The sequence below is a fragment of the Apodemus sylvaticus genome, chromosome 7, assembly GCF_947179515.1.
Source record: "Apodemus sylvaticus chromosome 7, mApoSyl1.1, whole genome shotgun sequence".
NCBI classification, from domain to species: domain Eukaryota; kingdom Metazoa; phylum Chordata; class Mammalia; order Rodentia; family Muridae; genus Apodemus; species Apodemus sylvaticus.
Window position 1 is genome coordinate 62444935 of NC_067478.1, and position 27295 is coordinate 62472229.

Sequence of the window (27295 nt, forward strand, 5' to 3'; positions counted from 1 at the left end):
GAGTACTTGTCAGAACACAGTTATAAATTTATCAATTTGAGGCTTTATTCCTTACCCACTTTCTATGCTAAATGACCATTATTTACCCTGCTCTTGCCTATCTTTATTTCCTAACTGTTGCTGTTAGGAACCTGATGCCTTTTTAGTTATCTTTTATGTATATCCTTTTATGTTTTGCCTTGGTATTCTTGAAAATTCAAAATGTTGTATCTTGGCATGCATGTTTTTTTTAAATTTGTGATAATGCTAAAGAGACTTTACATTTTTTATTATTACTGTGTGTATGTATGATGTGGGGGAGGTGTCTGTGTGTGGAGGTCAGAAGACACATGTGGACTCAGTGTTTTTCTTCTACCTTTATGTAGGTTTCAGGGGTAGAACTCAGTTTCCAGACTTGTGCAGGAAGTGCTTTCACCTTCTGAATCATCTTGGTGGCACTTAGCAGGCTTTAAATCTCATACCTTTAAGTTAGGTATACTTTTATACCTTATATACTCATATAGATATAAGTTAGGTGTAAATTTTCATTTCATCCTTATCTAGGCTTGCCAATTGCTAGGATTTTATCTCATTTCTATTTCCTTTATCACTTTTCCATAGGTACCCTCTGTTTATAAACTCTACCTACCCCTGAATAATTTGTATACATAATGTTCCATTATTATAGTATTTAAAAATAAGTAAAAGGTCTCTCTTTGCAGTAACCATAGGCTATTAGTCAAAATTAAGACATTTAAGAGTATAATATAAATTTTGAATCCAGATTTCTTCAGTTGTCCATATGTGTGCTTTGTTTTGCTATTTCCACTTTCTATCTGCCTTCCCATTACCCTAGATAAAATCCAGGATCATGTGTTACTTGTAGTTGTTGTAGCTATATCTCTCTTTCATATGGAATAGTTCTTTTACCCTTTTTTGAAGAACTCCAGTTACCTGTCTTATAAAATACTACTAATTTTGACCCTCTATTCTAGATAGATATAGTAGAAATACTTGCTACTGTATTTAGCAAGTAATACTTGCTCATGCTAGACTGGGACTCACCAATCTTTTTTAAAGTAAGTGTGTGTGTGTGTGTGTGTGTGTGTGTGTGTGTGTGTGTATGTAAAATTAGATTTATTCACCTGTACAAGATTAAGCCTGCCAAAATCCCAGCATGGATAGATGAGGGGCTCATAAAGACCAACCACTAGCAGGAGAGTTCTTGGCAACTAAAGACTGCTGGAGGAGGGAACTCAATTTTCTTAAGGGATGCATCCCTAGAGGGGCTATGTTTTCTCCTGTAGATAGCCTTATGCCCAAGGACATACTGGTAGCACTAACACACATGTGTGCGCACACACACTCCATAAAACATGTCTGGACTTCAGTAGATTTAGCCTTTTTACCCACTGAACCACTTTGCTGGCCCTACTCCTGGTTAAATAAATACAGAAAGAAATACAGAAAAATACAGAAAGGAATGAATAAATGAATGAATGGCGTGTGTGTGTACCAGTCCTTGGTATTATGTGTATGTGCCACGTGTCTGGCTCATTAATTGTCCTTGATTTTACTTGTTATCACTAGGATGGTCTCAAGATGGTTTTCTAACTAATACTTCTACATGTGTTGATTGGTATTCTGTGGGGAAGAGTTTTTCTTTTTCCGTTACTTGATTGTGCATTTGCCTACACATCATAGTACACAGATTTTCATTTATTTGATGATACTGTTATTTATTTTGAAACTCAACTTGTCTTTATTTGGCCACTGGGAGCCTTCTTAATCTGTAATTTTGATATGTTCTTTTGGGTCTTTTCTGTCTGCTACCACAAGATGTTCCATGCATGCTTTGTCCCCAGCTTACCCCAGCCTTGATATCAAGTCATTTCTAAAAGAAGCCCTCATTTGTTTTGGTTGGGAGTAATGTTTACAAACTAAGATCTCTTGCAGAAAGATCTAAGTAAGAAGTATGAATAGGTATGTCTACCACCATTGATGTATATGTTTGTATTGTATGACCATGAGCTCTCATTGGCATCCAAGATTTCTTTCAACACCACAGCCTGACCCTGTCTCTTCCATATTTGCTGCATACGTTCAATACTGATTATCTGGTTCTCATCGCCTATAGCGTGCATACTCCCTTGCTTAATTCTATAATCAGAGAAAGTAGTTCTGGAATTGCTAGCCCATATCATTGCAAAAGGTATTCTGGTAATTAGAGTTCAGCAGTTATTCATGGTTGATTTTTGTATGTACATGAGCAATAAATAAAACAATATGTTCAGAGTTGGAATTAGTCATCTCCTCTCCTTCCATACACTTAATTGAAATATAGCTTGGCTCATTTGTGTGTATTTGGTTTTTGTTTTAGATCTTCCACCTGATCTTTGCTGTTTTTATTTCATCTTTTGAGTACCTAGACTACTAACATTGTTTTTTTTTTTTTTTTTTTTTTTTTTGTTGTTTGGGGTTTTTTTGGGGGTATTTTTCGAGACAGGGTTTCTCTGTGTAGCCCTGGCTGTCCTGGAACTTACTCTATAGACCAGGCTGGCCTTGAACTCAGAAATCCACCTGCCTCTGCTTCCCAAGTTCTGGGATTAAAGGCGTGCGCCACCACTGCTTGGCTACTAGCATTGTTTTAAAGGTTAATTTTTTAAAAAAGATTTATTTATTTATTATATGTAAGTAGTACACTGTAGCTGTCTTCAGACCCTCCTGGAGAGGGTGTCAGATCTCATTACAGATGGTTGTGAGCTACCATGTGGTTTCTGAGGTTTGAACTCAGGATCTTCAGAAGAACAGTCAGTACTCTTAGCTGCTGAGCCATCTCTCCAGCCCTAAAGGTTAAAATTTTACAAAAAGCTATTCTAAGAATTGTTAGCCAGGTGAGCCAGCAAACTATATATACTTCCTGTGTATTTTTTTTTATCATTTAATATTGTATCTTGTATATCAGTCCATGTTTGTAGAAATATTTTTCATGTGTGTGTGTCTCTGTCTGTCTGTCTGTGCTTTTTTGTGTGTGGAGGCTAGAGGTCAATGTTTTCCTTTTAAAGGTGTTTTCTTTTAATACTTCCCACCTTATATTTTAATTACATTATTTATTATTTTTTCTGTAGGTCTCAGAATAACTTTTAGGGGTCAGTTTTCTCCTTCCACTGTGGGTTCCAGGGATTGAACTTATTAGATCATCAGATTAAACCTGCTCAACAATTTTGGCAGCCCACCATCTTATTTTGTGAGACATGATCTTTTATTGAACTTGAAGCTCAATGATTCAGCTGGACTAGCTGGCCAGTGAGTTCCAGAGACCTCCTATTTCTGCTGCCACCTCCCCAATGCCAAGATTATAAGCAAACTCCATTGTGCCCAGCTGGTGCTGCTATATATATATATTGATAGCAGTGGTTGTCCTGGAACTAGTTCTGTAGACTAGGTTGGCTTCAAACTCAAAAAATCCATCTGCCTGTGCCTTCCTAATGTTGGGATTAAAAGTGTGCACCACTACCACCTGGCCATGCCCAGCTTTGTAAAATGTGGATTCTGGTGTTAAAATTCAGATCCTTGTGCTTGAGAGGAAAGCATTTTACTGGCTGAGCCATTTCCTGGGCCTCATTCCCTATCTTCTTTGTCTGTTTTCTTCATTCCTCTATCATTCATCTGCTATGTTAATTCATCTGTCTGCCTGTCTATTAATCTATCACTTTCTAGTGTATCCATTTGTGAGTGTGTCACAGTGAATTGCAGCTGGTCTTCCATGTGTGAAAATGTAGGTTGTTTAGAGCATTTTGCAATTAGTAATAATGCTACAAACTGACATCTTTGTACACAAAGTTGTTACTATTACCGCTATTAACTGTTATTGTTAGGTACCTTGGGAGATGAATAAACATTTAACTCTTTGTGTGAGTAGTAATGGATTAAAGATTTTATAATAATATAAAGGCGTTTGCATATTCTGTTTTCATTTCTTGTGGTTCTACTAAAATAAAATAGTCAAGGCTATTGAAATGAAATGCATGGTTGAAATTATTTTTCTGGCTGGAAAGCCTTGAAATCAGTTGGAAGTTGCCTTGGAAACATACTTAGTTAAGAAATAACTACTCATATGGTTTGGGTCAAGGTTCATGTTGAGCAGTGGACTGTTCCTAATACACATTCTTATCAGTGTTGTTTCACTCCACCAGATTGCTGAGTGCCAGCTGTTTGGTGAGACTTCTTTTGTTTTTGTTTTTTGTTTTTTTTTTTTTTTTGAGACAGGGTTTCTCTGTATAGCGCTGGCTGTCCTGGAACTCACTAGGTAGACCAGGCTGGCCTCGAACTCAGAAATCCGCCTGCCTCTGCCTCCCAGAGTGCTGGGATTACAGGCGTGCGCCACCACCGCCCGGCTGAGACTTCTTTTAATTTACATTAGGTTCCTCTGTTTTGCCTGTTACCTGGTGCTTCTTCAGGATTACAGAGAGTAGTACAAGATAGTTCTGCATAGGCTTGAAATAAAGATTTCAACTTTGGAAATGATGCTGATCCTCAAAGGCATGGTGTCTTAGATTTTGAGAAATGCCCCAGTCCTCTGAGACGATTGATGACCTCAGGTCTCCTTCTGATGCAGTGAGTAGGAGGGAAACCTGCTGCATTGCTAAGAGATGGGTCACATAGCTTCTCCTGGGACTGGCATGAGTGGGCTGCATATATATGCTGAAGTAGATGATCTCAGCTTAGGGTGGCCAGAGAGCCCAAAGAAGATCACCTCTGCCTCTGAGAAGACTTCAGTTTCAATGTATGAACCATGCAGTCTTATAGTTTTCTATGTATGCACTCACGTGGGAAAGACTTGAAAGTGGGTCAAAACAGTGTCAAGAATCTAATGCCTCTAAGGAAGTCGCACTTAAAGGAGACTCGGATGATAGGTAGATAAGGGGAAACTGGACTATCTAGGGTAGAAGTTAAAAAGCTGCTGGCCCAGAAAAGTTGGTAACCATATCTTAAATCTGTGTGACTTGAAATCATTCCTATTCACATCTTTGCTAAAATTAGTTAGAAATTAAAAACATTTTGAAATGACTTGACCTATAACCCCTAATAGATGTTGAAATATAGTCCAAATCATATTAAGAAGCTGGGTATAGGGGCTGGAGAGATGGCTTAGCAGTTAAGAGCACCGACTACTCTTCCAAAGGTCCTGAGTTCAAATCCCAGCAGCCACAGTGGCTCATAAATATCTGTAATGAGATCTGATGCCCTCTTCAGACAGCTACAGCATACTTACATATAATAAATAAATCTTAAAAAAAAAAAAAGAAGCTGAGTATGGTAGCTCATGCTTCCAACTTCAGCCCATAGGAAGGCTAATGCAGGAGGTCTGAGCTAAGAGGCCTGCTGAAAGACCCTATCTCAAACAAGAAAAAAAAAACAGACTTTATCATATTTTTTAGTTTGAACTTTGAAATTTCCATTTGTTGGCATACTTGATAATGTGTATTAACAGTGCATTAAGAATAGTTACCAGGTTGGAGAGATGGCTCAGAAGATAAAGTACCTGGCATACAATCATGAGGCTCTTAAGTTCAGCACCCACATAAAAGTTGTGTGTGGCTGTGCTAATCTGAAGTTCCAGTATTGAGCTGGGGTGGGACTGAAGCAAAATAAGTCCGTGGTGCTCACCAGCTAACCTCCTTAACCAAACTGGTTAGCTCTAGGTTGAGTGGGGACCCTATATTAAAAAATAAGGTGAAAGGGCTGGAAACATGGTTCAGTGGTAAGAGTGCTTGCTGCTCTTCCAGAGAACTGGAATTTGGTTCTCAGCACTAATACTAGGAAACACTACTGTCTGTAAGTCCAGCTTGAAGCTATTAAATACCCTCTTCTGACCACTGTGGGGTCCCTCACACATGTGGGGTGTGTGTGTGCTTGCTGCACATATACATTCCTACACAAGTCTTTAAAAAAATCATAGAGACCTACATACCCAAGTGAACATGTTAGGTATACACATACCCCATATCAAAAACAGCATAGATATAAAGGTATATTTCAGTATATTAGATTGGTGAACCAAAATCTAGTGTCTCTTCCTCATGCCTCTTGAGTTTGCTGTATTTCATTCATTCTGGTTTTGAATTTCTTCCACCCTTACGTATTCATAGTATGAATGCATGTTGTATACCATATGCATGCCTGGTGCCAGAAGAGGATGTTTGATCCCTGGAACTAGAGTTAGGGATGATTATGAACCACTGTGTAGGTGCTGGGAACAAAACCTTGTCCTCTGCAAGAGCAGCACCAAGTTCTTACCAGCTGAGCCATCTCTCTAGCCTTAGTACTTAGATGTTTTATCCGATTAGCATCTTATTAAGGTGTTTAAACCTCTTTATATTATCTCTCAAAATGTGCTTCTAAGATGTATTTTAGTTTCCTAAAGTATTATGCTAGACATATCTGATTTTAATTATAATACTAAGATAGTTTTAACACTTGTGCCAATTTTGGAATAATTTATTAGTCATGTATTTTATTTAATGTGGCTTTGAATATAATTTTGTTTAAGTCAGGCATAGGGAGTCTTTTGTTGGCTAATGCTATCTATGTGTTAGAAATTTCTCTGTGAAAATATGTTTTCAGCTGCAATTTAAAAAAAAAAATTGTCTTCAAGACAGGGTTTCTCTCTGTCTATGTAGCCTTGGCTGTCCTGGAAATCATTTGTAGATCAGACTAACCTCAAACTCAGAGACCCACCTCCCTCTGCCTTCTGAGTGCTGGTATTAAAGGCATGTACCAGACTACAGCTGCAAATTTTTTAAAGAGTGTAAGCTAAAGGGAAAAAAAAATCTTTTTTCATCCCCTATACATGTGAGCATGTTCATTGCAGTGTATGTAATAGCCTTCGGCATTAACCCCTGAGGAGAAAAGGGAGTCCTGTAATTGCCTAAGGTGCTTTTTAAGAATCTTCACACACAATAGGGAGGGTATTCTAGAGGAATAGTGCTTTGAAACTTTTGAAGATTTGACCAACTATTTGTTACTGAGGGTTTTTTTTTTTGTTTTGTTTTGTTTTGTTTTGTTTTTTAATGTAATACAGGGAGACATTAGAAGTGATGTTTATACTCATGAAAGAATTACTCAGATTTAGGGCTGGGAACATACATGGATTTGAGCTTTTGAGTTCCTAATACTGCTCAGTACAGAAAGATCCCCAATGTAAATCAGCTTAGCTCAAGATAGACTGCCTTCACTGCCTTCTCTGTAGAAAGGTAGTTGAATCCCTTAAAACTCCCTTGCTCTCTTAACTAAGAGTGCCAGTAATGCTGGTGAACCGCTTGGCAGATGGGAAAATGTTTCATTTTGGGTGGTTGTCACTGTACACTAGGATTTCAAAATAACTGTGTGCTTTGAATTTACAGTTTTGTGGGTCTGAAAGGACTTGTCTAGGATTTCATCAGGTAGCATATCTGTAGTTAGAACATCTTAACTCACATGTCTCTATAAATTATTGCTTCCCTGTGCTCCTATGATGTCATTTCCTGTGATCTCTTTAGTTTAGACTTACAGTATGTTTCAGAGAAGTCAGACTCCTCACATGGTGGCTGACCACCCCTTGAGCAAGCCTTCCAAACAGTAGCAAGGAGAGAAGTGTTGAGTTTCATAAGGCTTGAATTTACATGTAATCACTTGTGTCTTGTCAGCTGCCTAGGGTGGTCACAGAGTCAGGGAATGAAAAGGGAGAACTCTTAGATGGAGCAACCACAGAGCAATTAAGCAGAAAGGGAAAACTGTTATGATGAATGCTTAACTGACTTCACCAATGGATAATTTACTCATCTAATAAATGATTCAAGAGGGGCTGATTGCCAGCCTGGAAGACGAAAAGAAGTAAAAAGAAGAGTGGAAAAGGTTTTCAAGGAGAAGAGCGAGTTGTGCTTCATAACTCTTTTCCTTGCCTCTGCCCTAAACTCCTGGTTCTGCTCTTTCCTTGAGGCTTTGTCGAGCACATCTACACACTTGGACTTTGGTATTTACATGTGGGATTTTCACTGATTTGATCTCTGCGTAGTCCTTATAGTCTTCCCTGGCTCACCCTTCGGGCCCCATCTGCCTTTTATTGCTCTGTGTAAGAACGCCATTGTTGTCTTGTTCTTTGAAAACCTAATACCTGTAGAGGATCACATGCCTTCCTCTTAGTTTCAGGGAAAGTGGGTTCATCTTATTATATTTCTACTAATATTTCTAGAACCTTTATGATGAATGGTGCCAGTCTATTCTTAAATTCCAAGAGGAAAATACTTGTACTGTTGAATCTTATGTGGAATGTATACATAAACTTTAGTATTAAATTAAAATATTTTTATTATATTTTATGCATCCATAGTTAAGGTATTTAGTTTTTGATTTAATTTAGCACTGATGTTTAAAAATTACAAGTCTGCTAGTATAAATTTATAGTGCCAATATATTTAAATTTAGACATCAAATTTAATTGTTATTATGAGAGAAGTAATGTATTTTGAAATACTTCAAACAGTGTAGTTGAAAGTAAGAGTAGGTTCATATGCCTCCATTCCCCCCTATTTTGGGGGGTGGGATGAGGTGGGGGATTGTTTTTGAGACAAGAGTTTCTCTGTGTAGTCTTGGCTGTCCTGGAACTCACTCTGTAGACAAGGTTGGTCTGGAACTCCCAGAGATCTGACTGTCTCTGCTTCCTGAAGTTCTTGGATTAAAGGTGTTTAATCTTACACCTAGCTTTCACATACTGTTCTTTCTTCATAACTGTTTTTAAAGACTTTAAAACAATTGCAAGTGCAGACACAGAAGCATTTGGTCAGGTATTTTTTAAAAACAGAAGTGAAGCCAAGTGATGTGGTACGTTGGCATATGTGATAACATGCCTGTAGCCCCAGCTATATAGGAGGTTGATGCAGGAGAATAAGCTGAGGGGTTCTAGTCTAATCTAGACAGCACAGTGAGATACTATCTACAAACACAAAACAAAGGGCCAACAAACAAAAAACAAAAAGGCCTTCCTATTATGGTGGTTTAATTTAGGTGCTTTGGAGGATGACTCAAGAGGATTGAGAGTTTGGGGCCAGCATGGGCTAAGTAAAAGTAGCATGTTTTAGACCAACCGCGTAGTGCTAGTGTGTGTCTTCAAACACCATGTGAACTTGAGTTACAGCAGTCTCTTGACAAATTAACAAAATCCTTAACTTCTCTGTGCCTCTTTTCATAATCTTTAAGACAAGCTGAATATAATTTATACTTCCTAGGACTGTAAGAGTTGAATGAAGTGTAATAGTCATGAAAGTTGTAATAGTTCCTAACATAATAACAGTGTGTGGTACAGAAATATTAACTATATAAATGAACTTTCTTTTCTTTTCTTTTTTCTTTTCTTTTCTTTTCTTTTCTTTTCTTTCTTTCTGTTCAGTAGGAAACGGCTCATTGACAGCTCAAACTTTATTTTAAAAAAGAATATTGTTTGGGGTGCTAAAACTTCAGCTTGTCACAGGTTTAAGATTGTGTGTGTGTGTGTGTGTGTGTTGGGGGGGTAGGCTCTGTTTTCCTCGGTTGCAGCAGTGTTTTCTTGTGATAGTTTGGTGATTTTAAGTACTTCTCACCGCCAAACTCTTTCTCCTGCTGTAGTGAGGCGCTGTTACTGACAGTGTAGTAGAATGTTTGCCTCTCAGGTTATGGGAGGCAGTTTCCCTTAGATTAACAATAATCTCAGCCGGGCAGTGGTGGCGCACATCTTTAATCCTAGCACTCTGGGAGGCAGAGGCAGGTGGATTTCTGAGTTCGAGGCCAGCCTAGTCTACAGAATGAGTTCCAGGACAGCCAGGGCTACACAGAGAAACCCTGTCTCAAAAAAAGCAAAAAAAAAAAAAAAAAAAAAAAAAAACCAAAAAAACCAATAATCTCTCCTTTAAAAAAAGATTTATGTTTATTTAGTGTGTTTTGCCTAAATGCTGGACACTGTGTATGCCTAGTGTTCTTGGAAGCCAGAATAGAGTGTTGGATCTCCTAGAACTGGAGTTATATGTGGCTATGAGTTGCCATGTGGGTGTTGGGAACCTAGTTCATGTCCTCTGCAAGAGCAACATGTGCTCTTACCTGCTGACGTATCTCTCCAGTCCTTGTTTAAGCTTTTTAAGAAAATTAGGTAGAAAGAACTGGAAATTTTTTATATGAGGGAGGATGATGTAAGTGTTCCCCCCCCCTAGTTATAGTCCACTTGTAGAATTTTATGATTTTAAAGGGTATATTAGTCATTACCTACTCTCCATTTTACAGTGAAGAAAAAAAGTCATGGTGGTCTCACTCTTGTCTCTGGTAATGATGGAGAGCCAGTTCTCACCTTTTTTTTTTTTTTTTTTTTTTTTGAGTTTTCTTTTTTAGTTTTTTGAGACAGGGTTTCATTGTGTAGCCTTGGCTGTCCTGGAACTAGCTCTGTAGACCATGTTGGCCTCCATCTCAGAGATTTACCTGCCTCTGCCTCTGGAGTGCTAGGGTTAAAGGCATGTAACACTGCCACCCAGCACCTTTCTGAATTCTAAGGAAAAAGCTTCTTCTAGTTCGAAGGTCTGAGTTTGATTCTCGGTAGAGGCTGGAACCTTTGTGTCCATTTGCCTTTCCCGATGTGTATTACTGCTTATAGCCTCTTGAGCCTGGCTACTTCAGGAGAACAGCAGGATTCTTCATTCTAGGACACATGAACTGTCTTCCTACTTGAGCTTGAGTTTGAGGTGAGAACAGGGGCAGAGAAAGGTTCTGTGGCTGAGGAGGCAGAGAGTGAAAGGGGCTTCCCAGTGCTGTCCTCCCCGTCAGAGTGTTAACTGAGGGCTGCGAGGACAGCTTGGGACTAGGCCTTAGAGAATACAAGGAAAATGGAGTGTTTTGTTGAAGGGGTGGGTGGATCATCATGCTACAGTTTGATGAAGCTATAATCTGAGTGGTACATAAGAATCTGATTTTTTCACATGTCACATGAGCCTGCTGTTCAGTGAGGTATAAGCATATAAGAAAACACCACATGGCTCCTTTGCCTTGACACCACCTCGAGGTGTAATTATAGGAATATTAATGGGTTCTTGTAAGTTTTCAGCTTTAACTCTTTGAATGTCCACAACACTCCAGTCTGCTCACTTTTCTTGGACACTAGCTTAATAATCCCTTTGGTCTAGTATTTTTATGTTTTTCTGAATAGACTGATTATGTGGTGTGCACATGTACACGTGCTGCAGTTTCTTCTCATAGAAGAGTCTGGAAAAAGTTCTGCTTCTATGGGAAATGTGTTCATCTTATGGACTTCCAATTTGCCAACATGTTAGGCAAATGGCTTATCACTAAGTCATAACAGCCCAACAACAGAAAAATGTAATCAACATTTTTTAAAAGTTTCCATACCTACTCTTGCCTGGTTCAGATGTAATTCTTAAAATAATTGGCCTGCTGACAGTATTATCAAGAATTTTGTGCATTTCACTTATTGTATTAGGAAATGCCTTTAGAAACTAGGATTAGTCTTAACTGTGACTTTACTTTGGGTTATACCTCTAACTTAATAAAGGAAAATTTGCTATTTACTTAACAAGAAAAAACTCCACCAAATGTTTTTTAATGGGAAACCAGTTTATTAACCTGTTGACTTCAAAAGAGAATAAGTAATAAAGGGAACACACATTCGTATGTTTAATTTATGGCTAGGCTATTTGAATTAATCAGTTAGGACACTGTGGGCATGCATTTATGTTCTTTTTGATACAGCTTTAGGTAGACAGTCATCTGTGTTAGTATTCATTAAGCACCTGTGCTGCCATGGGATTTATGATGGAATCATAAGCTATGATTAGAAATTGGGGGTAAGGGGTGGGAAATAAAATGATCCAAATGCTATGTTATATTTTTCTTTTTATTAGTATGCAGGTCCAACAAAAGCCCCTGGGTCTGCTTGACTTGTTCAAGTGTCCACTGTGGAAGGTATGTGACATATTTATTATTCATTACCTACTTGCTTTAAAAATTTGTCCCAAATTTTTATATTAAAGTGTATTTAATGCTTTTTCTTAATCATAGAATACCATACTTTTGTCAATCTTCCTTCTGTTAATCATAGCATGCCTTTCTTTGTCCTGCTGTCAGGCTGAATACTTGTCTAATAACACAACAAGGGAAACTTCAGGGGAAGTCATTTTATGCTGCTATGTAGAATTAAAATTTGGTGATTAAGACAACCTACTAGTAATATTTGATTGGGAAAATGAAACAAAACTTTTAAATCTTGAAACAAAAGTTTAGCAGCTGGCTGTTTTTAAAAAAGAACATTTTAGTAGTGGATTTAAGTCCATTTCAGAGTAGTATAGTTGAATCCTGTGTTTTCATCACTTCAGTAGTATCAGTGTGAAGCAATCTTGTCTCACTTGCTATCTGTCCTATCTATTTCCTTAACTGACTTGAATAAAAAAAAATGTAAATATTTATAGATAATGGAATTAACCTTTGAACATTACTTCTCTGTATAGTTATTTATTCTTGTCTTAGATATACCAAATATTTCATTGTTCAATTAAAATATTGTGCCTTCTGAGTCTGGGGATATGGCTTAGGTGGTAGAGTATTTCCCTGGCATGCATAAAGCCCTGGGTTCTGTTCTCAGCACTTCACAAAACTTAGTGTGGTAGTTATGCTTATGTTCCCAGCTTTCAGGAGGTAGAGGCAGGAGGACTGAAAGTTTAAAATCATCTTTGGTTATGAGTAGCCTGGGCTATAGGCCAGCCTGGCTTACATGAGACCCTGCCTCAAATCCAAACCCAACTGAAACAACAAATGTTTTGCTTTTCATGTAGATTTAGTAGCTCCTGTTTCAGTCCTCAGTCCAGTCCTCAGTAGTTCTTTCCAGTTTTTGGCTTCAAAATGCCATTACGTAGATTCGTCAATAACTAGTTCTAACATCAACTCAAGGATAGAAGTCATCAACTGTGAGAGCTGAGCATTGTGTTTTCACACCCTGAACTCTAACATGCAGGAGGAGGATTGCTGTGAGTTCAAGGCCAGCCTTTGTGAGTTCTAGGACAGCTGGACTAAAGAATAGGATCTCATAAAAACTATAGCAAACAAGACCCAATCAAAAATGGAAGGTAAAGATGTTCTACTTTGAATTTCTTTTAGTAGTCATATATTGGCTAAATTTAAGGGATTTAAGTCGATATTGTATTTATTTGGAATGTTTTCCCATTGTTACTTTAAATTCTCATTACATGAAAAAAGCATTTTTGTTGTTTAGTTACTTTGATATTGCACATTGAGTTTTGGAATTGAATATTTGTCCCATGCATACTTATGAGCACTTTTGGAAAATGCTGTGTATCTTAATTATGGCTACTGTGGTTTAAAAATCTCTAGAATCTAGGGAGCCTGAAAATACTCTGTACAGATATTTTGTTTGTTTGTTTGTTTGTTTTTGTTTTTCGAGACAGGGTTTCTCTGTGTAGCCCTGACTGTCCTGGAACTCACTCTGTAGACCAGGCTGGCTTCGAACTCAAACTCAGAAATCCGCTGGCCTTTGCCTCCCAGAGTGCTGGGATTACACGTGTGAGCCACTAACACCCGGCTCAGATAATATTTTAAAAAGACAGGTAGAAGTACTTAAATTCTAAACTGAAGAGTTAGATGCCTCTCCTAGCTTTGAGAGGTGAGACTGATAATGCAGTAGCAGTATGTGGCTCCTCCAAATGTCACAGAGTGCTTCATATCTAAGTGTTGAAGGTCATATGCCAGTGGAAAGGCCAGGACAATTCTGAGGAGAAGGAAAAAAACTAACAAACAAAACTGGGGGAGAGGAATGTTTCTGACAAATAGAAAGCAACAAACAATTCTCTGGGCTTTTGGAAAGTAAGTTGAAATTTTCTAGACTCTGAAGGTGAATTCTTTGTAATCAAGGGTAAATTCAAGTCTAGAAATTTAACAGACTTTCAGAGAACTATGATTAGGCAGATGAGACAGATAATGGAGAGAGAGCAGCATGATTTCGATTTTGGTATTTCTTATGTAATTTTGTGGCTGTTGCAAAAAATACTGATTTTTCAGTAACTTGAGACTATTTGTCTACAGGGAACTCTTAAATGAATATCTTTCTTTTCAATTTAGTGTTTCAAAAAATGGTGTATTGGCAGATCTGAGAGAACCAGTCTACTGTTTTTACAACACCATCATACTTAGTTTTTAAATTTTTGAAATTGTTATTGGAATCTGTGGCATAGGTCCTTGTGTAACAGTTAAAATAGTTAAAATTGTGCAAAGTTAAACTCTAAAACAGAGAAACATTTATTTTTTATGTAAGCTAGCTTTATACTGTTAACTTTTGACTAAAGTATTAGCTAAAACATTGCTAATGTTAATGTTATTCATCAATAATTACACTTTTATCACTGATCTTTATAGGGATTTAATTTTATTTCTTTTATCAAAATTTCAAGTTAATATATTGGGCTTTACCATGACATCTTCATACACAAGTGCCATTATCCTTTGTTCTTAGCCACACAGGAACAATTTAAATACAGAGGACATTTGGAAACTACGGTATTATAGCTGAAGATTTTTGTGTGTACTGTATAAAGATGATCAATTTCCAAAGCTCTGAGGTGGTTAGACTATTCATTATTGCTGTTGTAAAGGCACTCTTCATGCTGTGTGCTAAAAAGACAGAAGATGAAGGTAGTTACTGAGCATATGTAGGTAGCTTACCTTTTCAGTTGACTTGCAAGGGCTTCCTAACACATGGTATAAGTAGTGCTTCTGTGCCCTCCCTCTAAGCAATTGGTTTGTTATTTGGACTCTGAATAAATAGTAGTTAAATATATGGGGGAAGATGCTAATGAAATAACCATACATACTTGTTTTGGATTATTTAGTTTAATTGACCAGCAATGTGATACTTGTACTCTAACCTCAATTCACAGGTGAGAAAACTAGTACAGAAATGTTAGTAACTCATTGTACTCATACAGCTACTGTGTGAATTTGAAAGGCTAGTTTTAAGCCCTTAGGACACAAAAACATCCCAGTTCCTTTACAACAATCAGTCTGCAAAAGGCAGGAATTACTTAAAAACTGAACTGGTAAAGAAACAAATTTTGGTTCAGTAGCATCAAAATAACAGACTTAGAGCAGGAAGTTTCATCTCAAGGTGCCTTTTGCTGACTGGTTGTTTGTGTTTTGTTTGGATTGTTCTACACAAATGCATTTCAATGTGTGTTGGTGATGAGGCATTCAGAGGAAAAATCTGAAGCCATATCCAGGAGAACGCAGATTGCCCTGTTTACTGTCTGACTTTCACATTGTAAGTGCAACTTCAGCATAGGGCACTCTGGAAGGAGGTTGATTAATTTAGTGTACAGTTTTTATTTACTTATTTTTTAAATAACAACTCAAGTTGGGAATTAGTAATATGAGAAAACCCTTAAAAGAAAGAAAATATAGGGGAAACATCAGCATAGAAGATAGTATAAATAGCACTGAAACCAATTTGTGTAGGTAATGCCTTTCCTTGCTTGCCTCTAATCTAGGCCTAACTAAAATTTGACTGTAGTATTGAGTTGCAAGTTTGAATATATGTTAAGTATTTAGCTTAATATATCACCAGATGATTAACATTTTCAAGGGTTCTCATTTTAATTTGGTTAACAATTTTATCCTCCTTGACTACTTTCCAAAACAATATTTAAATTAAAATAATAATTTCACTTGGCTTTGTAAGGTATGTGAATGGCCATGCAAAAAAACATTATGAAGATGCACAGATACCCTTACTCAACCATAAGAGATCAGAAAAGCAGGAGAAAGCTCAGCATACAGTGTGTATGGATTGCAGTAGCTACAGCACATACTGGTAAGTTAATATTTTCTGGAAATGGTATTGTTTTAACAAATGTGTTGTCACAAGTTAAGCTTCTTTTTTGGAAAGATTGTTTTGATTATCTTCCTTATCTCTTTTCTACTTCCTGAGAGGTAAATGTCAAGAATTTAGTGTTTACAACTCAGCATTTCAGGCTCTTCCCTCATAAAGTATATTACCCTTTAAGAGGAGGTTGGAACGGGTGCCAGGTGGTGGTGGCACATGCCTATAATCCCAGCACTCTGGGAGGCAGAGGCAGGCAGATTTCTGAGTTCGAGGCCAGCCTGGTCTACAGAGTGAGTTCCAGGACAGCCAGGGCTATACAGAGAAACCCTGTCTTGAAAAAAAAAAAAAACAAAAACAAAAAACCCAAAGAGGAGGTTGGAGATAGCCATGCCAGGTGGTGTTCCTTGCACTGTGCAGGCCAAACAAGATTCTGAGTTAGAGGTCATCCTGGGCTGCAAAACTAGACCCTGTGTCCAAAAAAGAATAGGTTAAGAACCTTGTGGCTCCTTGCAATATAATATATGTGTCTATCTCATATAAATGGTAGTAAAGTCCTGTCTATTTTGTGATTATTTAGGAGCAAATTATTTAGGCTGCATGCAGTATTCAACATTATTTGTTACCCATGTTACTGTATATTCAGAGATGTTTATAGTTTTAACTTTTGTGTGAAGCAAATCTTTCCCTCATCATAAATTATGATGAATAACTTTTCAGTTTTACTTTCAATTCTAAGGCTTGCTGACATTGAGGGGGGGCATTTAGAAGACCTTTTAGAGTTAGTATTTGCTAAACAGTCCTTGAATTTTACATGAAGGCAATAATGAGCAGGAATGGGCATTTAAAGTCCAAATATCCCTGTTTGTTGATTTGCTTTTGGTAAGGGGTTTGAGAAAGGGTTTTGCCATTTGGCCCAAGTTGGCTCCTACTTCAGCCTCCTGAGCACTGGGCATGTGTTGCCTTGCTTGTCTTCAGGTATCCCTGAGAACCAAACTTTCTGGTTGTTGAAGGATGTGCCAGTCCTTTCCTACACTGTCTATAGGAACTTGTCCAGCCAAGGGATGAAAATTAAACCAGTGCTTTTTCAGGTCTTTCAATGTTTTACAGGTTTAGCATAGTTGACATTTAACTATTGAATAAGTCTGTAAAAGGTTTAAGTTATTCAGTCACCTACTCTTTTGGTGATCAGACCTGGAAAAGATAGAAGGGAGAGAAGGTTAGAGGTAGGTGAAGATTTTAGTAAAAATTAGTGTTTTCTGAGATTTTCACCCACAGGGCAGTGCTTGCTCACTGTTGCTTGTTATTGTAGAGTACTCCTTTATATAACAGCTAAGCATTAGCTCAATTGCTGCTGTTTCTTGAACTCTGGCCTCAAATAAGCCTTTATCCCTACTCACATTTTAGCCCTTCATTAATCCCTGCCCCATTAAACCAAGAATGGTATGCTTCTTGGTTTATAGAATCATGTGTTCTGTGTTTATAACTACTTTTGCTTTAGAGACCAAAAATTCGGGTCATTCTTGAATGCCTTTATCTTCCTAGCATAGTCATAGGCCATGCTATTCTTTATTGTGCAGGTGCTGACAGCATTCATTCTTGATTTCAGTTAGCAGTGCACAGAGGATGTTCAAAAGGGAGCTTTGTAAATACAGTTAAATCTTTATGCTATAACAAATGATTGTTGCTTTTTTTTTTTTTTTTTTTTTTTTTTTGCTATTGGTAAAATTCTAAGGGAATGGTAAGCCTTTAGGAAATTTTAAGGATCAGCTTAATGGAATGAAATTATTTTCATAGGGTGCTATAAGAACATATGCTATATATTTTAGTGGCTTTGCATTTTTGTTAACTAGACATTGGAATTTAACTTCCTTTACATTGCTATAGTGTACTAAGGTAGTAGACATCATTTCATGGACAAGTTGATTTAGGAAATCTTAGAATATACCCAGGAGTGGCTGAAGCTTCTTGGCCAATTGCCAGTCTTTTGTGTGCAGTTAAACAGAGCTGCAAGTGTGTGGATACCTAGAGCTTCTGAAATGCAGGAAGAAAGCTGTAGCTGCAAGGGTCACATTGCTGCATTTGTGGGCTTGAGAACAGAATGCCAGGGAACCACTCTGCCAAATTACACTGCAATATAAATACCCCAGAGGAACTAATGATAGCTGTGAGATCATGAAGCTTTGGTTAAAATTAGTATTTCTATTATATCTTAACTATTACAGAGAAACATTTTTCTGAGTATCGTATTGTATCATTTCCCAGTGTAATTCTAAGAATTTCTTTTTACATCAGTTTCTGATGGCTAGACTGATTGATCAGGTTTGAAGGTAAAAATGTTTGTGTCTTTGATTATTAAGCTGTCTGTATATTTAATTATTAAGCATTTTTACTTCAGCTCTTTCTCCACTTCTATCCCCTAGTAGTAGGAATCAAACCTAGTGCCCTGGACATGCTTGGCAAACACTACTAAATTATATCCCAGTCCCTTTTTGTTTTTAATTTTTTAATTTGAGACAAAGTTTGCTAAAATTTCAGGCTGGCCTTGACCTTACTCTATAGGAGCCTAAGATTTAGCCTTCCAACTGCTAGAGTTACAGCTGTGAGCCACCACACTCAACTGTGAAGCCCTCCTCACCACTTTATGGTTTGTGTTAGATATTCTGAGGCTTACATTTGTTTTGTCTGTCTGTGTTCTTGTGTGTACACATGTGTATGGAATTCATAATTGTTTGGATATCATTGCTCAGGTACCTTGTTTTTTTGAGACAGGATCTCTTGCTGTGACTTGTAATTTAGGTTAGGGCTAGCTAACTAGAGAGCTCAAGGAGTCCTTGTGTCTCTGCCTCCCCAGGTCTGGGGCTACACACACACCCTAGTTTCTTGCATGGGTATTGGGGATCACACTCAGGTCCTTGGAGTATATAATAAGTACTTTACCAGCTATACCATCTCTCCTGCCTTGCTTTCAGTTTTTTTCTTTATTTTCTTTTACTGAGAGTCTTGCTCTGCCCTTTCCTTTCTTACAAGCTATCACTGAAAATTCCCTTCTCCTAACTCCAGTTACGGGGAGTAATCTCCACTAAACTTCTAGCTTCTGGAACACTCATCATCTCCTGCTACATATCAGTAATTTGGAATCCCCTTGGAGACTACAGAAACCACCTCTTAGATCTGACTAAAGTGCTTGCCAAGTATGTGGATAGTCCTGGGGTCAATCTCTAGTACTGGGGTGGAAAAGATTTTGTTAGCTACCTTTAAAAAAGGAGAAAGGTTGCACCAAATCTTTAATATTATGTCCTTTGGTCATCATAGAGGACTGAAGCTACATGACAGAAGGCTAAATTTCTTTCCCTCTGAAGATAGGCATCCAGTAGGCAGCTCTTCTTAATTCTGAAATAAGCAGAGCCTCCAAAGAGAAAGCATATACTGTAAAAATTGTGTGTACAGGCCCTCTCCTTGAGACAGTCCAATTAGCATGAAGCAGAGATAAATGAAGATTTCAAAGTGAAAATCTTCCCAGGGTTTTCATATAGAAGGTAAGTTTCCGTTTATTGTTTGTTAAATACTGTTTCTTCCTTTCCATCCTGTTCTGTTGCCTACCAAATGGAATTACATGTGGTATATTATTGCAGTTGAAAGAAGCACAAATTAAAATTAGGAGTTTTGTATAAGCAGACATATGACGGTAATAGATTAAAAATACTAAACAAATAATTCACTGATATCTGACTTAGTTAACTCTAATCTTTGTAAACAGTAGCTGAATATAGAAATGAAGAATTAGGAAAAGAATATTAAAATTACTAGATTCCTTGTTCCCAAAGCATCTTTTCAAACTATTATGAAATATGAACTAATTCATGTTTAAAAACTGCTTATATTTCAGGTTATTTTTTATTTTTATTACCACTGACCTGCTTTATCATTTTAAGTTATGATTAAACATTAACAATAAAAAATTTATGATCAAGTAAACTCTTTAAATACAGATTTTATCCACCCCCCCTCATTTTTGTCTTTTCAAGAGGGTTTCTCTGTGCAGCCTTGGCTGTCCTGGAACTCGCTCTGTAGCCCAGGCTGGCCTCAAACTCATGCTTTCATCCTGAGTGTTGGTATTGATTACTTCTCCCCATCCTGCTTCCGTTTCCCTCCTTTTCCATTTTCTTTTCCCATGTAATGAACAGGAGTAGGGTAGGAGTAGGATTCCTCACTATGTTGCCTAGGCTGGCCTGGACTCCTGGACTCCTGCAGTCCTCATGAGTAGCTGGAACCACAGGCACAGACACAAACTGTCAGTGTGTTAAAGACTGGAAAGCAGAGATTTACTTAAAAACTGTGTTTTGAATTTTAAAAAGAAACTTTGGAATAGAGGCGACCTCAGATCATGAAAAGCTACTCTAATAAGCCAGTGAGTGCTTTTGTACTTTTAACAGAGGAAGGTATTTTATCTGAGTGTACTCTTTTCATATCCATAATTAGATATTTGAGGCCAAGACATCAGAATTTAATAAAAGAATTTAAATATACACTTGATTTCTAAAGACTTTAAAGACTTTAACTATAATAAGTTTGAAACATGAAATCAGAATGTCAGCTTGCTTTTTCTTCAGTATCTGTCATTTATAATAAAGTGGTTGGTTATATTTATAAAAGCAGAAATGCTACACATTTGAATAAAAAGAAATTTACAGTTTAAGAAATCTGGTGTCCTTTTTGTGAAGGTACTTTCTGCATCCTAGATGTTTGTTTGTTTGTTTTTTTTGTGGTATTATACATGCTTGTTATATGAAGAACTTGCTCCTTCACCATTAAGTAACAAAGTCACTTCATTTATATGATGGCTCCTTCTTATTTCAGAGGAATGAAGAATAGTTTCATTAGGTATATTTTCTTAGTTCATCAAGAATTTAATGTGAAATTGCATTAGTAACTTCTATAATACCGTTAACAAGAATGGAGGAAGAAAAACCAAATGTCTTAGAATGTTAAAGTTAAGAAAGAGATGAAGGCTTTTCTCAGTTTGGATATGATATATATGTTATTCAATATAGTAGCAGCTGTGAAGTTAAATGTCAGGAGTGTATTGAGAAACTCAATTTTTTGGTTTAATTTATTAAGAATTTAGGTAGCTTCATGTGGCTAGTATTGGATAATTTAGCCTCAGCATATTCAGCCTCAGCATAACATGGTGAGTAAATTAATTTTATGAAACTTCAAAAGGCAGAAATCTGATAGAAGCTCCAGAAAGAAGCCAATTTCAAAGCAAAAATAATTTTTGTTAATTAGAATAATTGCAAATAACTGTGCCTTAAGATCAAACCCATTAAGATATTTTAATAGTTATATATTTAGTAGTAAAGTGAATTTCACTTGTTAACCAACATTCATTATCAAAAGAACCTCCCCCATTATTTTATCTTAAAAGCAGAAGTACATTTTTTAAGTATTGAAAACAAACCCTAATTTAATACAACTACTAACAATGAAATAAAAAGAAATTTACACAATATCTCTCCACAAATCCAGCCTTACAAAGGACAATAGATGGAAAAGTCCAACACAAGGAGGGATTGATAGGATCAATATAGTAAATATGGCCATCATGCCGAAAGCAATCTACAGATTGAATGAAATCCCCATCAGAATTCCAACTCAATTTTTCATAGAGTTAGAGCAATTTGCAAATTCATTTGGAATAACAAAAATCCCAGGTTAGAGAAATCTATTCTCAACAATAAAAGAACTTCTGGGGGAATCACCATCCCTGACCTCAAGCACCAACACATTGGCTGGTTCAACTGGAGGTCAACATGCAGAAGGATGCAAATTGATCCATTCTTATTCTCCCTGTACAAAGCTCAAGTCCAAGTGGATCAAGGGCCTCCACATAAAACCAGAATCACTTAAACTAATAGAAGAGAAAGTGGGGAAGAGCCTTGAACACATGGGCACAGGGGAAAATTTCCTGAACAGAACACCAATGGCTTAAGAATCAACAAATGGGACCTTATAAAATCGTCATGCCTCTGTAAGGCAAAGGACATTGTCAATAGGATAAAACAGCAACCAACAGATTGGGAAAAGATCTTTACCAACCCTACATCCGATAGAAGGCTAATATCCAATACAGTCAAAGAACTCAAGAAGTTAGGCTCCAGAGAACCAAATAACCCTATTAAAAATGGGGTACAGAGCTAAACAAAGAATTCTCAACCGAGGAATACTGGATGGCTGAGAAGCACCTAAAGAAATGTTCAACATCCTTAGTCATCAGGGAAATGCAAATCAAAACAACCCTGAGATTCTCACACCAGTCAGAATGGCTAAGATCAAAACCTCAAGTGACAGTAGATACTGACAAGTATGTGGAGAAAGAGGAACACTCCCCCATTGTTGGTGGGATTGTAATCTGGTACAACCACTCTAGAAGTCAGTCTGGCAATTCCTCAGAAAATTGGACATAGTATTACCTGATGACCCAGCTATACCACTCTTGGGCATATACCCAGAAGATGCTCCAACATGTAATAAGGATACATGCTCCACTATGTTTATAGAAGCCTTATATATAATAGCCAGAAGCTGGAAACAACCCAGATGTCCTTCAACAGAGGAATGGATACAGAAAATGTGGTACATTTACACAATGGAGTACTACTCAGCTATTAAAAACAATGAGTTCATGAAATTCTTAGGCAAATGCTTGGAATTAGAAAATATCCTGCCGGGAAGTGGTGGTGCATGCCTTTAATCCCAGCACTTGGGAGGCAGAAGCAGGCGGATTTTTGAGTTGGAGGCCAGCCTGGTCTACAGAGTGAATTCCAGGACAGCCAGGATTATACAGAGAAACCCTGTCTTGAAAAAAAACCAAATCCAAAAAACCAAAAAACCAAAAAAAAAAAAAAAAAAAAAAAAAAACCAAAAAAACCCAAAAAACCCTGTTATATGGTTTGTTTTTTGTTTTTTGTTTTTTGTTTTTTTTTTTAACTAGAGCAAGCAGATTGTGGAATAGCAAGCTTCTACATTGCACATTTTCTAACTCAACTATATAGTAGTATAAACAACTTGTACCGTTTGTGAAAATTCTGCCTGCTACTTGATATTTGTTTTTTCAGTATGTGACAGCAAAATCATTCAGGTATATATTTTTCTTTATGGTAATGTGCATATAATACCATACTGTATTGTTTTTTGTTTTTGTTTTTTCTCTGTGTAACCCTGACTGTCCTGGAACTTGGCTCTGTAGACCAGGCTGGCCTTGAACCTTTCAATATACTGTATGTTTAACTAGGATTTTTATTAACTGTTGACTAGGTGAAGTTTAAAACTGCTGAGGAGTTTTGTTTTTGTTTTTCTTCATTGCTAAGGATTAAACTTCAAATCCTGATGCACTCTACTATAGAGGCTTAAACTAATTAGGTCTAGCTCAAGGATACATATTCGGTACTTGTTTTGTGGATTAGAAACAAAGATACCAGTGGGTTTTCCCCCAATTTCCTTATCCAGTGGCTTCAAATATTACTATACTTTCTAATTTTTCAAGTTTTATTTTTAATTCATATATATATATGTCTGTGTCTGAATGTATGCCACATGCATGTGGATGCCTGTGGAGGTCAAAAGAGGGCTTTGAATTCCCCTGGAGTTGGAGTTACAGGTGGTTTCTCACCCCACTCCCACCCCCTTAGTGGATACTAGGACTTGAACTTGGGTCCTCTGAAGAGCTGTCCTCAGGCTCCCCAAATATGCTTTATAATTTTTTTTATTGAATATAATCTCCATTTACATTTCAAATGGTAAAACCTTTCCCCGGTTTCCTCTCCCCCCAAACCCACAACCCCTCTTCCCATCCCCCCCTCCGCCTCCACATATATGCCCCTTCACCTGACCCACTCCTCCCACTCCATTTCCCTTTGTTGGGGCATCTGTTGAGCCTTCACCTGACCAAGGACCACTCCTCCCACTGATGCATGACAAGACATTCCTCTGCCACATTTTTGGCTGGAGCCATGTGTACTGCTTGGTTGATGGTTTAGTCCCTGGGAATCCTGGGGCATCTGGGTGGACATCTTTGTTCTTCCCATGGGGCTGTAAAACCCTTTAGCTCCTCTGGACCACCCTCAAACTCCTCCATTGGGGATCCCATGCCCAGATCAATGGTTGACTGCTAGCATCTGCCTCTGTATGTGTAAGACTTTGGCAGGGCCCCTCCAGAGACAACCATGGCATGCTCCTTTTGGTATGCACTTCTTGTTGTCCATAGTAGTGTCAGGGTTTGGTGATTGTTTATAGGATGAATCCCCAGGTAGGGCAGTCTCTGGGTGGCCTTTACTTCAGTCTCTGCTCCACACCTTGTCTCCTTTATTGCTCCGTGAGTATTTTGTTCCCTTTCTCAGAGGAACCAAAGCACCTTCACTTAAGTCCTCCTCCTCCTTGAGCTTCCTGTGCTGGGTGAATTGTAACTTGTTTATTTTGTGCTTTTGGGCTAACATCCACTCATCAGTGAGTGCATACCATGTGCGTTCTTTTGTGATTGGGTTACCTTGCTCAGGATGATACTTTCTAGTTCCATCCATTTGCCTAAGAATTTCATAAATTCATGTTCAATTTACCTAATATTTCTGTTTTGCTTTTTGTGTTTTGTTTTTCCCCTTTTCTATGAAATAAGTGAGCCTTTCTCCTTATCTAGAAAATAGTCTAAGTGGAGCTCAATATTTACTTGAAGAATCACTAAAAATCACTGAATAAATGCTTACATAAGTCCATGTATGCTCTTACATAAGTCCAATAAGTGCTCTTAACAGTCCAGTGATGTAGATAGTCTGTGAATGTAAAGAGATGAATTCTGGGTTTGCTTGTACAACAAGACCATCAGAATCTTGCCCAGCTTCTCAGTACAAGTCATAAAAAAGCTAGGAGAGCTTTCTAATGTATCTTTTCAGCTGGACTTTGTGGAACACTAATTTTCATGTACTAGGGCTTGTAGCCGTTAAGTCAATGATAAACACAGAGTTGAGGTAGATTAAGAGACTAGGGTGGACAGCTAGATCTCCCTAAAAAAGGGAAGTAGAATAGATAGTTATAAATGGGATAGGGGTGGGATCCAGAATAGGAAGATCAAGTGGGGAATGGGAGGAAAGAGTGAGATGAGGGAGAGAATACATGGAGAAGCTTCTAAAATAAGAGCCAGTAAAGAGTAATATGGAAATCTAATAGAGTAGAATCTTCATAAAATGTATACATATATGAAGTCAATCTAAATGAAATTTCCAAATAATGGGGAAAATGGCGTCCTAACCGCTTAACCAACCATATTTTATCATCAAATCAATCTTCTGGCACCAGGATTGGCTTACATCTAATTAAGTTGTTGTTAAAATGGAGGGGTCCCATGGAAAGTCCCAATAACCCATTTCCTTCTGTTTGTTTTGCTCAATTCTGATGTGTTAGTTTTTATTTTATTTTCCTTCAGAAGCCTGTTTATATACTGAACAAATTGTATTTATATATTTATGAATTCACACAGGCACATATGTATACATATATATGTCAACAATTAAAGTAAAACAGGCCATGAATTTGAGAGAGAACAAAGGGGCTGCATGCGAGGGGTTGGAGGGAGGAAAGAAAAATGGGGAACATTAAAGAAGTATAGTTTCAAAAAATACTATTATTAAATAAAAATGGTAGGAGATAGTGAGTTTAATGAGCACATACTTATTTATACTCTGATTATGTTTCCCTCTCTCTACTCCTCCCAGTTTTTCCCTACCTCCTGTCTTAACAGACCTGCTCCTGCAGGTGGTGGTGGTGCATGCCTTTAATCCCAGCACTTGGGAGGGAGAGGCAGGCGGATTTCTGAGTTCGAGGTCAGCCTGATCTATAGAGTGAGTTTCAGGACAGCCAGGGCTACACAGAGAAACTCTGTCTTCAAAAAACCGAAACAAACAAACAAACAAACAAAAAACCAGATCCACTCCTTTTCTGTCTCTCATTAGAAAACAGTTTTCTGAGATCCAGAAGCATTTCTTTGTAAAATTGATGTGTTAGCTTTTGAGACATAACACACCTGAATTATTATCAGTTGGGCAGTGTCTTTTTCCTTTTTAATATTTATTTATTTGTTTATTTTTGACTATGAAGACCTGGCTGACCTGAAACTCACTATGTAGACCAGACTGGGATCCAGTCTGCCTGCCTCTCCCAGATGCTGGGATTAAAGATATACACCACCACATCCAGCCTTAGTATCTCTTAATACTTTTTAGTAATAGCTTTACATTTTAAAATTATACTCCTATAATTTGCTCTATTTTTCTTTCCTCCTTCCAACCCCTCCCATGCAGCATCTGTGATCTCTTTCAGATTCATGGCCTTTTTCTTTGTTATTTCACACACACACACACACACACACACACACACACACACACACACACCGTGCGTGTGTGCGTGCGTGAGTGTGTGTGTGTGCAAATACAACTTGCTCAGTATATATACTACCTCAGGGCTGATCACTTAGTATTGAATAACCAATTGGTATTCCAAGCCCTCTGAAAGTCTGCTAATGTCTGATGTTACTGTTTGTGCCTAATTCAGTTATTTATTTTTTACTGAAAGGTAACTTTTTATGTTAAAATAATTTTTTAAGCAGTCTCTTTATGTGCTTTGTTTAATAAAAAAGTTTTTTACACAGTATTTTAAATTTTTCCATAGCAAATTGCAATTACTATTTTTTAATTTTTGCTTATTCACTTTAATCCCAATATCAGCCCTGCTCTTCCTCCTAGTACCCATCACACAGATCCTTTCCCTCTTTCACCTCCCTACCAATCCCTACCCACCCCCCTTTACCCCACCCCTTACTCCACTCTACTACATCAAGTCACTGCAGTACTAGGTGCATCATCTCCCACTGAGGCCAGACAAGGCGGCCCAGTTAGGGGAATGGGATCCGCAGGCAGGCAGCAGAGTCAGGAACAGCCTCTGCTCCAGCTGTTGGGGGACTCACGTGAAGATGAAGCTGTGTATCTGCTACATATGAGCCAGGGACCTAGGTCCAGCCCATCTTGCTTATTGGTTGGTGGTTCAGTCTTTGGGAGCACCCAAGGGCCCTTGTTAGTTGATTCTGTTGATCTTCCTGTAAATTACTGAGTCTGACAATTACTGTTCTTTAATTTGTGATATGCCTTCTTTAAAGTTATTTATTTTCTTTTTAATCTATATTTTATTTCTGTTTCAATAGTATATCTTTATTTCTTTTTTTCTTTTTTTAAATTCGATATATTTTTTATTTACATTTCAAATGACTTCCCCTTTTCTGGCCCCCCCAACTCCCCAAAAGTCACATAAGCTCCCTTCCCTCCCCCTGTTCTCCCACCCACCCCTTCCCAATTCCCTGTTCTGGTTTTGCCTTATACT

The 27295-nt window shown here is 37.7% G+C and overlaps 1 protein-coding gene across 2 annotated transcripts in view; it reads left to right on the forward strand.

The window, feature by feature from the left end:
- Usp3 (ubiquitin specific peptidase 3) overlaps positions 1 to 27295 on the forward strand; it is a 78543-nt gene that overhangs the window by 11997 nt on the left and 39251 nt on the right. For both annotated transcript variants that reach the window (XM_052187962.1, XM_052187963.1), the window contains exons 2-3: positions 11895 to 11955; positions 15734 to 15865. In XM_052187962.1, the coding sequence (XP_052043922.1) occupies positions 11895 to 11955; positions 15734 to 15865 (193 nt within the window). The remainder of the gene's footprint in view (positions 1 to 11894; positions 11956 to 15733; positions 15866 to 27295) is intronic.